General features: G+C 38.9%; 1 protein-coding gene across 7 annotated transcripts in view; it reads left to right on the top strand.

Moving 5' to 3' along the window:
* Positions 1–13,034, top strand: part of PEX1 (peroxisomal biogenesis factor 1) — a 42,349-nt gene that overhangs the window by 11,344 nt on the left and 17,971 nt on the right. For all 7 annotated transcript variants that reach the window (XR_004032241.1, XM_003252445.3, XM_030822082.1 and 4 more), the window contains 7 exons: positions 2,898–3,017; positions 5,160–5,283; positions 5,813–5,916; positions 7,445–7,527; positions 10,025–10,157; positions 10,807–10,903; positions 12,267–12,437. Coding sequence is in view for 6 of the 7 variants with exons in the window: in XM_003252445.3 (XP_003252493.2) it covers positions 2,898–3,017; positions 5,160–5,283; positions 5,813–5,916; positions 7,445–7,527; positions 10,025–10,157; positions 10,807–10,903; positions 12,267–12,437 (832 nt within the window). In the remaining variant the exon portion in view is untranslated. The remainder of the gene's footprint in view (positions 1–2,897; positions 3,018–5,159; positions 5,284–5,812; positions 5,917–7,444; positions 7,528–10,024; positions 10,158–10,806; positions 10,904–12,266; positions 12,438–13,034) is intronic.

The following is a 13,034-nucleotide window of genomic DNA, read 5'->3' as shown; positions in this document are numbered from 1 at the left end:
TAGTTAGTGTTACAACTAGGATTCAATCCCAGGCAGATTGACTTGGGGGTTCATCAGCATGGAGTGCCCTACAAAGCCCCCCATTTTTAATGCTTGCAGATTTGTTCCCCAGCTACCGAAAGCAACTTGTTAATATTAGGGAAAAGGGCCAGTGTAGGGAGAGATCCATGGCATGAGGTAACCTTCCTGCTGCATGTGGTGGCACCTGGATTGGAATGCATCCAGGAGCTGCTTACCCTGCTGGTGTCTGCTCTTTAGTTTTTGTATAACAGAGAAGAAGTAGACAGGGCAACTAGTGTTCCAGCCCCTCATCCTGGCCACAAATATTAATGCTGCCTTTATATGACATAAGTCACTAGTTCATTTATTGGAACCTAAGTTTGAACCACCGTAAAGTAAGACTTTATAGTGATAAAGAGAGGAACTTGTTAGGAAAGGGAATAACATAGAGAGAAGGTTGTCTCCTTTTGTAGATTTTTTTTTCTCCGACAGTTTCACCTGTGACCTTTATACAAATAACTGACAAAGCATTAATCTCTTTGGCCTACATCATTTTCTTTTCTTTTTTTTTTCCCCGAGATGGGAGTTTCACTCTTCTTGCCCAAGCTGGATTGCAATGGCATGATCTGGCTGACTGCAACCTCTGCCTCCCAGGTTCAAGCGGTTCTCCTGCCTCAGCCTCCCGAGTAGCTGGGACTTCAGGCATGCACCACCATGCCTGGCTAATTTTTTCTATTTTTAGTAGAAACAGGGTTTCACCATGTTAGCCAGGCTGGTCTGCAACTCCTGACCTCAGGTGATCTGCCTGCCTCGGCCTCCCAAAGTGCTGGGATTACAGGCATGAGCCACTGCTCCTGGCTGTCCTACATCATTTTCTAAAGCTCCAGACCATTCTTTTCTTTTTTTGAGTCAGAGGCTTGCTTTGTTGCCCAGGCTGGAGTGCAGTGGCACCACCTCCACTCACTGCAACCTCCACCTCCCAGGTTCAAGTGATTCTCCTGCCTCAGCCTCCGGAGTAGCTGGGACTACAAGTGTGTGCCACCACTCCTGGCTAATTTTTGTATTTTTAGTAGGGACGAGGTTTCACCATGTTGGCCAGGCTGGTCTTGAACTCCTGGTCTCAAGTGATCAGCCTGCCTCAGTCTCCCAAAGTGGCGTGAGCCACTGTGCCTGGCCTCAGATCATTATTTTCTGTTAGCTTTAAACTGTGCGTTCGGGAGATCCCACTGCATCCTCAAATTCAAAATGTCTAACACTGAGCTTATGATTTAGCTGGTTCTGTCATTAGATGGGAATATCCTTTTATTTCCTTGAAATTATATGGTGAGAACAGGGAGAAGTGCTGATGGTAAAGTCCTGTGATTAAGATAGCAGTAAGGACTCTGCCCTTCCCACTCCACTGAAGGTTGAAGAGCCATGGACAATAAGAAGTCACAGTAGGTGAAATCAGATACTAAAATGGACTTGGCTTGAGAGATCAAAATTGATCACTTGGTGATACAACTAACAAATGCATGTTAACTTGAACCTTTATTACCCTGTGAAGCATGGTGATGTAAAAAAAAAAAAAACAGGAAACTTGATTGTTAAATTCTCTTTAAGTCAGAATATGTACCTTAGAGTTTTTATTTATGCTTTTGTCTACCATTAATATGTCTGCACCTGCTCTTTAGAAGTTAATAGAGAGTAAAGTCATCTTTATGTCTTCCAGTGCTTGCTTATATTTGGGAAGTTGAGAAAAATTTTTAACATCATTATTGAGATATATATATATATATATTTTTTTTTTTTTTTTCTTTTTTTTTTTTTTTTCTTAAGACAGAGTCTTGCTTTGTCACCCCGGCTGGAGTGTGGTGGCGATCTCCACTCACTGCAAGCTCCGCCTCCCAGGTTCAAGCGATTCTCCTGCCTCAGCCTCCCGAGTAGCTGGGATACAGGCTCCCACCACGACGTCTGGCTAATTTTTGTAGTTTTAGTAGAGATGAGGTTTCACCATATTGGCCACGCTGGTCTCAAACTCCTGACCTCATGATCCGCCCACCTCAGCCTCCCAAAGTGCTGGGATTACAGGCATGAGCCACCGCGCCCAGCTGAGATAAAATTTAAAGTGTACAATTCAGTCATTTTTAGCATATTTATACTAGTTGTACAACCATCACCACAATCTAAGTTTAGAATATTTTTGTTAGGGGGTGGGAGAAATTTTACTCTGCTTTTTAGATTAAGTTTCTGTCTGGATCTAATCATTTAATCAGACAATCAGGCAGATTGTGATTAGTTTCGTCCATTCCAGCTTCTTCGTTGGTTGTTAACTTTCACAAAGAAAGGCTGCTCAAAGATTAGAAATAACATTTAATTTGAATGTGAATGTAAATGTACCATAGTTTAAAAGATGGGTTTGGTGAGTACAGTCAAATACATTCATTTAAAGATCTAATTCTGAAGATTATGTAAAGAAAAAGAAAGAAATGTAGGGAGAAGATTGAAATGTTCATGGCGTAACAATATCTGGACATCCATCTGTTTACACCGTTGGTATTTGAATGTTTGTGCCCTCCTCAAATTCATATGTTGAAATCCCAACTCCCAAGGTGATGGTATTAGGAAGTGTGGTCTTTGGGAAGTGATTAGGTCATGAAGGTGAAGACTTCATGAATGGGATTCGTGCTCTTATAAAAGAGAACTGTAAGAAATAAGTTTCTGTCATTTGTTAGCCACGCAGTTTAGGATATTTTGATACAGCAGCCTGCATGGACTGAGACAACTATGAGTTATTATGATAGCTTCTGTTATTTCACCTAAATTCATAGAAGCCAATATATCAATATTGATGCTATGAAATATTTCTTAACCAAGCTTTGAATATATTTATATTTTTGTTTATTTTTAAATTTCAGATTCCAGATGACCTGAGGAAGAGACTAAATATAGAAATGCATGCCGTAGTCAGGATAACTCCAGTGGAAGTTACCCCTAAAATTCCAAGATCTCTAAAGTTACAACCTAGAGAGAATTTAGTGAGTTCAAATATATATGTTACATCAAAATTCTTTTACACGTTTTGTAAGATTTCTAGTTGCTTTAACTAAGTAATAAGAATGTTGTATTCCTTTTTGATACGTCTTTTTTTATTGTGTTAAACTATATATAACATAAAATATGCCATGTTAGCCATTTTTAAGTGTATAATTCAGAGGCATTAATTACATTCATAATATTGTACAACCATCACCACTATCTATATCCAGAACTTTTCCATCACCCCAAAGAGAAACTTGGTACCCATTAAACAATAATTCCCCATCCACTCCTTTCCCCAGTCCCTGGTAATCTCTAATGTATATTGTGTCTCTATGCTTATTCTAGATATTTCATATATAAGTGGAAGTATGCATTTGTCTTATATATCTGACTTATTTCATTTAACATAATGTTTTCAAGGCTCATCTGTGTTGTATGTATCAGAATGTTATTCCTTTTCATGGCTGAATACTATTCCATTGACTGTATATACCACATTTGTTTATCCATTCATCTGTTGATGGACACTTGGGTTGTTTCCACATTTTTCGCTGCTGTGAATAATGCTACAGTGAACATTGGTGTACAAGTATCTGTTTGAGTTCCTCTTTTCAGCTCCTTTGGGATATACCTAGGAATTATGTTTAACTTTTTGAGAAGCTGAGAAATCTTTAATAAATGATAACACAAATACATATATTTGCCAATGCAAATATGAGTATTTTTGGCTTTTAAGAGATTGATAATTTTGAAACGTGGTTGTAATTTAAAAAAATTGTCCCATGTTGTTTCAGTATTAATATTGTAGCCTAAAAGAGTGCTAGACTGTTTTACTTTTTACTCAGTAAATTCTTTGGATACTGGTAGAGTCAGGAAATGAGATACTGAACTTAAAGATCTTTGTAGGTGGGGTCCAGTGGCTCACACCTGTAATTCTAGCACTTTGAGAAGCTGAGGTGGGAGGATTGCTTGAGGCCAAGAGTTTGAGAACAGCCTGGGCAACATAGCAAGACCCCATCTCTACAAAAAAATGTAAAAAAAAAATTAAGCCAGGCGTGGTAGCTCACGCCTATTATCCCAGCGCTTTGGGAGGCTGAGATGGGTGGATCACTTGAGGTCAGGAGTTTGAGACCAGCCTGGCCAACATGGTGAAACCCCATCTCTACTGAAAATACAAAAATTAGCCGGGCGTGGTGCTAATCTTGTAATCTCAGCTACTCAGGAGGCTGAGGCAGGAGAACCACTTGAACTGAGGAGGTGGAAGTTGCAGTGAGCCTAGATCTCACCACTGCACTCCAGCCTGGGTGACAGAGCGAGACTCTATCTCAAAAAAAGTAAAAATAAAAATTAGACACATGTGGTGGCACATGCCTGTAGTCCTAGCTACTCAGGAGGCTGACTGAGGTGGGAGGATCTCTTGAGCCCAGGAGTTCAACACTGCAGTGAGCTATGATTGTGCCACTGCACTCCAGCCTAGGCAATATCTCAAAAAAAAAAATTTTTTTAATAGATTATTAGGGCAGATGTGGCGGCTCATGCCAGTAATCCCAGCACTTTGGAAGGCCAAGGCAGGCGGATCACCTGAGGCCAGGAGTCCAGGAGTTTGAGACCAGCCTGGCCAACATGGTGAAACCCCATGTCTACTAAAAATACAAAAATTAGCTGGCAATGTCTGTAATCCCAGCTACTTGGGAGCCTGAGGCAAGAGAATTGCTTGAACCTGGGAGGCAGAGGTTGCAGTGAGTGGAGACTGCGCCACTGCACTCCAGCCTGGGCGATACAGCGAGATTCTGTCTCAAAGAAAAAGGAATTTGTTTTCCTGTCTTTATCGTGAGGGAGGAAAGGGAGAATGGTGTTGGAATGGTTAGTGAGTGAGCCAAATTATGGTAGGTGTATCACTGGGCATAGAGATAAGGAGCATTTAAAACTTTTCCACCTAACAGATGTTTCTTCAGGCTACACTGCACTCATTGTGCTATCTGTAATGTCAAATCCCAAACCTGTGCCTAGAGAATATGAACATCCTTCATTGGATTTGTTTGGTAAGGCTTACACTTTATTAGGAAGATAAGATGTTAAAATAAGGGTGTTAAAGTTCAGATATAAGGATAATTCATTACTATTCCTTTTTCTGGCAGCCTAAAGACATAAGTGAAGAAGACATAAAAACTGTATTTTATTCATGGCTACAGCAGTCTACTACCACCATGCTTCCTTTGGTAATATCAGAGGAAGAATTTATTAAGCTGGAAACTAAAGATGGTGAGTACACTTGTTATTTTGACTTTTTTTTCTATTTATATAGTTGTACATTTTTAATTGTTCTTGCAACCTGTCATACATGTGAACAGTATGTGAATAGTGAAATATAATTATGATAATTAAACAGTAGATTTTATGGATTGAAAAATATCTTTGGCCGGGTGCAGTGGCTCATGCCTGTAATCCCAGCACTTTGGGAGGCCGAGGCAGGCAGATCACTTAAGGCCAGGAGTTTGAGAGCAGCCTGCCAACATGGCGCAACCCTATCTATACAAAAAAATACAAAAATTAGCCAGACGTGGTGGTGTATGCCTGTAGTCCCAGCTACTTGGGAGGCTGAGGCAGAAGGATCACTTGAGCCCAGGAGGTCTGTGTTCCTGCCACTGCACTCCAGCCTGGGCAACAGAGCGAGACCCTGTTGGGAAAAAAAAAAAGGCCTTTAACTTAAACAAATTTGACATTTAAAATCTTAAATTATTTCATCTCTGTTTCAATACTAACTCTGCATTTATTACTTTCTTTTTAATAGGGCTGAAGAAATTTTCTCTGAGTATAGTTCATTCTTGGGAAAAAGAAAAAGATAAAAATATTTTTCTGTTGAGTCCCAATTTGCTGCAGAAGATTACAATACAAGTAAAAGCATATTATTGAATATTTAATAAAATACTATTTGTTACATGTGATTGATAATAAAGTATGAATTTCCTTGTAACACCTTGCATTGTGAAGTGTATTAAAAACCTGGTAAGAGTAAGGAATAACTTGATTTAAAATATTTTATTCTGTAATCTCTTTAAATTATCTGTACAAATTATTGACTTATCTTAAATTTAAAAATGAATGCCTTAGCACAATTAAGTTCCAAGAATAGAGTTGATCGTGTTAACTGGTAAATGGATCATGATTTAAAATTCTTCTAGGATTGAAACAAATGACAACGTATTTTTAAGGGTTTGATTTTTTAAAGTCCTATTTTTACATGCAATTTTACCGCACAATCCATCTTATTTTGACAGTTCTTAAATTCGCAACTCTTCAGAAATATTATCAGATCACTTTTCTTTGCTTCCATAAGGTTTTTTTTGTTTGTTTGTTTGTTTGTTTTAAGACAGTGTCTTGCTTTGTTGCCCAGGCTGGAGTGCAGTGGCATGATCATGGCTCACTGCAGCCTCGACCTCCCGGGCTCAGGTGATTCTCCCACCTCAGCCTCCCGAGTAGCTGGGACCACAAGCGAATGCCATAATGCCTGGCTAATTTTTGTATGTTTTGTAGAGATAGGGTTTCACCATGTTGCCCAGAATTGTCTTGAACTCCTGGGTTCAAGCAATTGTTCTGCCTTGCCCATCCAAAGTGGTGGGATTACAAGTGTGAGCCACTGCGCCCAGCTCTTCTAGAAGTATTTTAAGAGTGGACTTTTTTTTTTAGACGGAGTCTCACTCTGTCACCCGGGCTGGAGTGCAGTGGCACAATCCCGGCTCACTGCAACCTCCACCTCCCGGATTCAAGTGATTCTCCTGCCTCAGCTTCCCTAGTAGCTAGAATTACAGGTGCATGCCACCACGCCCTGCTATTTTTTGTATTTTTAGTAGAGACGAGGTTTCACCATGTTGGCCAGGCTGGTCTTGAACTCCTGACCCCAAGTGATCTGCCCTCCTCAGCCTCCCAAAGTGCTGGGATTATAAGTGTGAGCCACCATGCCCAGCCAAGAGTGGTCTTTTTACAATATTATTTTTTGATTAGGACGTTCATTCTTGTCATTATAAAATTGAAGATATTCTAGTCATTTAGAATTTCAGTGTTTTGGAACTAGACATTGTTTCTTTATTTTTGAAATATTATTGAAGGAATACCATTTGGAGAAGATACAAATGTAAGAATTGTGAAAAGGATAATTGTGACACAAATCAAAATTATAAATAAAAATATATCTGTAAAATGTATTAAGGCAATAACATTTTTTCTGCTTATTGACCATAAATATTTATGTTCCCTGCATGGGTACATTGTTATTGTCAAGGGTGTTTAAATAATGATCTTGCATGCATAATTTATCTATTCTCTCTGGTATAACAGAATCAGCAATTTAGTTTTCTGGGACCCGAGAAAAACGTGCAAAAGACATACTTTGAAATGTAAAACTGATTTTTCCTTGCAACTGTAGGTCCTTCTAGATCCTATGGTAAAAGAAGAAAACAGTGAGGAAATTGACTTTATTCTTCCTTTTTTAAAGCTGAGCTCTTTGGGGTAAGAAGTTATGGTCAAACTAGCATGTTTAGAGACATGTTTTAACATTATATCTGGCAGAGTTTTCAATGTAAATATTAAAGTAGATGTTAATGTCAATAAGTGATCTCACTAATGCATTAGTAGATATTTTTTCAAGGATTGTCTCTATCTTCACGCCTAGCTTATAATTTGCCTTGTCGTCTTTTTTTTCTTTCTTTATTTTTATGTTTTTATCCATCCCTGGTGGTAGGGGATAACCTTGTCTTCTTTGATAACAAGAAGTCTGAAGCTTATTAGAAATTTTACTTTGAGAATTGATCGATGAGAAGAAAGCAACTAGATGTCACCTGGATCATATATGCTTGAATAAAACAATAATTCTTAGAACAAATAAATAAATTTTAAAAGTTAAAGCCAAAAACATTAGTTGAATGTTTAAAAATATTTCAAATTAAGTTATTCCTTCACTGTCTTGTATTACTGTAATAATTTGGATTATTTGTGTTTTTCTCAACTTTTAAAACAAATATTTAAAAAATTCCTCTTGATTAAGTAGGGCTAGATAAAATATAAAAAATATTTTTTAAACTCTTAATTTCCATATTTCTTATATAATACGAGAATCTCTTATAAACATTACCTCTTAGAAGTCCTCACAGAAGCTTTGGTAGATATAGTAGTAGTGATTTGATTTCCTAGAGTGGTACAATCTGTAAATGTTTTAGTAAAAGGATTAAACCATAAAGTCAAAATGTTTATAGCACAGTGTTTATTAATATAAGATAAAATCTTTTTTTTTTTTTTTTGAGATGGACTCTCACTTTGTCACCCAGGCTGGAGTGCAGTGTTGCAATCTCAGCTCATTGCAACCTCCGCCTCCCGGGTTCAAGCAATCCTTCCGCATCAGCCTCCTAAGTAGCTGGGATTACAAGCATGTGCCACAACACCTGCCTAATTTTTTGTATTTTTAGTAGAGATGGAGTTTCACCATGTTTGCCAGGCTGGTCTCAAGTGATCTGCCTGCCTCAGCCTCCCAAAGTGCTGGGATTACAGACGTGAACCACTGCACCCAGCATAAACTAAAATCTCTTCAGACTCTCATGTGATCATATAAAGTGGCAGGCATCACAGTCAAGAAGTAGTTTAAAGTTCATGTTTGTAAAATGTAATCTACAGATTGATACTGGATTTCATAGGTAATGTTTAAGAGGAAATAAGTTTTTAGTTATCCTCAGTACTTCAAAAGTACCCATTTATGATTATGTTGATTACTAAACTAAATCATTTGGGGGTTAGAGATTTTTTTTGTGTGTGTTAAGATTCCTTAAGGAGTTCTATTAGGGTAAAACTTTTAGTAACTGCCTATTTTAAAAGTAATAAAACTAATTTTAAAAGCTTGGAGGAGGCCAGGCGTGGTGGCTCAAGCCTGTAATCCCAGCACTTTGGGAGGCCGAGGTGGGCGGATCACAAGGTCAGGAGATCGAGACCATCCTGGCTAACACGGTGAAACCCCATCTTTACTAAAAATACAAAAAATTAGCCGGGCGTGGTGGCGGGCACCTGTAGTCCCAGCTACGCGGGAGGCTGAGGCAGGAGAATGGCGTGAGCCCGGGAGGCAGAGCTTGCAGTGAGCCGAGATCGTGCCACTGCACTCCAGCCTGGGCGACAGAGCAAGACTCCATCTCAAAAAAAAATAAAGCTTGGAGGCTGGGCGCGGCGGCTCACACCTGTAATCCCAGCACTTTGGGAGGCCAAGGCGGGTGGATCACTTGAGGTCAGGAGTTTGAGACCAGCCTGACCAACATAGTGAAACCTTATCTCTACTAAAAATACAGAAATTAGCCAGGTGTGGTGGTGGGCACCTGTAATCCCAGCTATTCAGGAGGCTGAGGCAGGAGAATGGCGTGAGCCCGGGAGGCAGAGCTTGCAGTGAGCCGAGATCGTGCCACTGCACTCCAGCCTGGGTGACAGAGCAAGACTCCATCTCAAAAAAAAAAAAGCTTGGATTCGGATTCGACATTAATCAGTATACTTTTCTCTCAAGTAGAGGACAATTTCTAAGATTTTAGTCTTTTAAAATTTATTAACTAGTCTGAGCATGGTGGCTTATGTCTATAATCCCAGCACTTTGTGAGGCGGAGGCAGATGGATCACTTGAGCCCAGGAGTTGGAGACTAGCCTGGGCAACATGGCAAAACCCCGTCTCTACAACAAATGCACACACAAAAAAACCAATCAGCTGGGTGTGGTGTTACACTCCTGAAGTCCCAGCTACTCGGGAGGCTGAGGCAGGAGGATCACCTTTGCCAGGGAGTTTGAGGCTGCAGGGAGCTGGGTTCACGCCACTGCACTCCAGCCTGGATGACACAGCAAGCCCCTTTCTCAAAAAAAAAAAAAAAAGATAAAAAATTAAATTAAATTAACTAACTACACTGGGAAGGCAAAATTCAGCATTTTTTTGTAGCTAAATTTTATCCTGCTTCAGTCTTTTATCATGTAACTATATCTTTTACAGAGGAGTGAATTCCTTAGGCGTATCCTCCTTGGAGCACATCACTCATAGCCTCCTGGGACGCCCTTTGTCTCGGCAGCTGATGTCTCTTGTTGCAGGACTTAGGAATGGAGCTCTTTTACTCACAGGAGGAAAGGTAGGTGGTTAAGGTGTGTTTATTTTTCTGTAACATTTAATAACTTTCCATTTATCCTTCTTTGGGTTTTGACCATCTATTATATAGGGTGGGTTTTGACCATCTATTATATAGGGTTTATACGACATATGGAAAGCATTCATTTTTTCACTAATATTTCTGTGTGTCTGCTTTTAGGTGTTGGGGGAGTGATGACGAATAAGACTGATGTTCTCCATGCCCTTTTTCTGTGTCAGTTGATACAATTATATGGTTTTTCTTTTTTAGGCTATAAGGTGTTGATAGGGTTGAGTAACTTACAAATGTTGAACCAGCCTTGCATACCTGTGATAAATACCACATAGTTGTGGTGTATCATTCTTTCTACATTGCTGAGTTTTATCTGCTAATGTTCTGTTGAGCTTTTGTCCATTTAAGTTTGAAAGTGATTAGTTTGCAGTTTTCTGTTTTTGTATTGTCTTTGTCTGGTTTTGCTATCCGTGTAAATCCAGCCTCATAAAATGAATTGGGAAGTATTCTCTCCTCTTCTTTTGTTTTTTTGGAAGAGGTTGTATAAAATTGAGGCTGAATCTTGGTGGTTGCCACAATGACAGAAACTATTTCTGTGACTGAATATATTGGGAATTCCTATAAAGCAATTATTTTCTAGGGAAGTGGAAAATCAACTTTAGCCAAAGCAATCTGTAAAGAAGCATTTGACAAACTGGATGCCCATGTGGAGAGAGTTGACTGTAAAGCTTTACGAGGTATGAGTATGGTAACACTCTACATAAATCCCTTCTTCATTAGAAAGACAGGAATGTTATACATAATGCTGTCAATCTAATAAATACACATATCATCTAGTCTTTAACTTTTCTGTTTATCATTTAGTCATTAAAATTTCTTAGAAATTTTAAGTCTTTGGCTTTTTAAAGTTTTTGATAAAATTTCTAAAACTCTCCATATTTGATGGAGACCTATTTTTTCTTCTAGCCAGAACTTTTTGAGACTACATTCCTGGAAGTGCTCACTGATACCACTCTGAAAAATTAGTACTTAGAATATACTCTAATTGGTATAAATGATCTCTGAATTGCTATGGGAAACTGGGAGAATGGTTGCTTCAGGGGAGAGAAAGTAGGAGGCTGTGGACAGCAATGAGGAGAATTACAGTTTACCATATAACACTTTTGTACTTTTAAAGTCCATAACATTTACATTATTATCTATTCAATTAAAAAAATATTGGGAAGATTTTACTTTGAACAGTTAATTTTTCCCCCTTGGGTACCGCTATCATATAGTTCCAACTAATCATGAACTTGTGTGTTTCCTGTTCTTTGTAAATTTAAACTTTGTAACTCACCAGGAAGTTTGAAGCCAAATTTGTGATTCGAATATAGCAACTCCAGGATCTCTAGGCAGATGCATTTGCATTTGATTTTACATGAATCTTGATCCCTTACTCTCACTTATGTTTTCCCACATCCTACTTTTTAAATTTTGTTGTAAGTCATCTAAAATTCTCAATGGGGTGAAACTGGGTATAAATGAATACATGCATACAGGAATTATAGTAGCATATTCCTTTTCTTTTTTTCTTTTTTTCTTTTTTTGAGACAGAGTCTTGCTCTGTCGCCCAGGCTGGAGTGCAGTGGTGTGATCTCGGCTCACTATAGCCTCCACCTCCCAGGTTCAAGCAATTCTTGTGCCTCAGCCTCCCGAGTAATTGGTACTACAGGTGCATGCCACCACACGTGGCTAATTTTTGTATTTTTAGTAGAGACGGGGTTTCACCATGTTGGCCAGGCTGGTCTCAAACTCCTGAGCTCAAAGTGATCTGCCCGCCTTGGCCTCCCAAAGTGCTGGGATTACCAGCATAAGCCACTGCACCTGGCCTCCTTTTCTGAGTTTTATAAAATTTGATACTTTACTGCACCCTTTGAGACTGTATTAATTGAACCATGTTAATGATGAACAAGTTTTTGTGATGGGTATATTAATAAAATATAGATCAATTTTTATAGTTAAATCAATATTGAGGTTTTCTAGTGCTTTCAAAAGGACAACTTGAACTTTCCCAGCACTGAAATGATATTGAAACCATTTCATATCTTCTATATTAAGGAAAAAGGCTTGAAAACATACAAAAAACCCTAGAGGTGGCTTTCTCAGAGGCGGTGTGGATGCAGCCATCTGTTGTTCTGCTGGATGACCTTGACCTCATTGCTGGACTGCCTGCTGTCCCAGAACATGAGCACAGTCCTGACGCAGTGCAGAGCCAGCGGCTTGCTCATGGTAAATGCATCCACCACTGGCTTAAGGTCTTGTTCTTTTGTCAGTCAGCATTTTTAGTCTTAACGATAAATCTACTCTCTTCAGAGAATAATATATGTGTTATGTTAAGTGTTGTGTTTGAGGCCCCTAATAGCATTCTACAGTTGTCCTATAGACTGTATTAGCAAAATTGGTAGAGTAAAAACAGTGTGAAAATTCTGCAACTTCATGGTTAGTCCTTTAGGGTTTTTCATTCCCCCTTACTTATTGTTTAATTTACAGATTTACTCTTTCGTTCATTTGACAAATATTTGTCAAATGCTTGTGCACAGTCTGTATTCTCAAATTCTAGGAGAAAAAGGAGGGTGAACAGTATTAGTACAGAATGATACTAATAATGATGGCTACTGTGTATGAGTAGCCATCCCTTTCTTGGCTTTCTTGGATTGCTTTGTATTCTACATGAAAATATTCCCTGGGCCTTACAGGTCAATAAATGGAAATTCAGAGAGATTAATTTTACCAGGGTGACCAACAAGGAGGTGACAGCATACACTATGCAAGAAGTATACACAGAGTAGTATAGGAGCATATAACCCTAAACGGGGTGAGGTGGGA

This window comes from Nomascus leucogenys, chromosome 11, assembly GCF_006542625.1.
Source record: "Nomascus leucogenys isolate Asia chromosome 11, Asia_NLE_v1, whole genome shotgun sequence".
NCBI lineage: Eukaryota > Metazoa > Chordata > Mammalia > Primates > Hylobatidae > Nomascus > Nomascus leucogenys.
The sequence above is the reverse complement of the archived record's forward strand: the minus strand, read 5'-3'. Positions and strand labels throughout refer to the sequence as shown.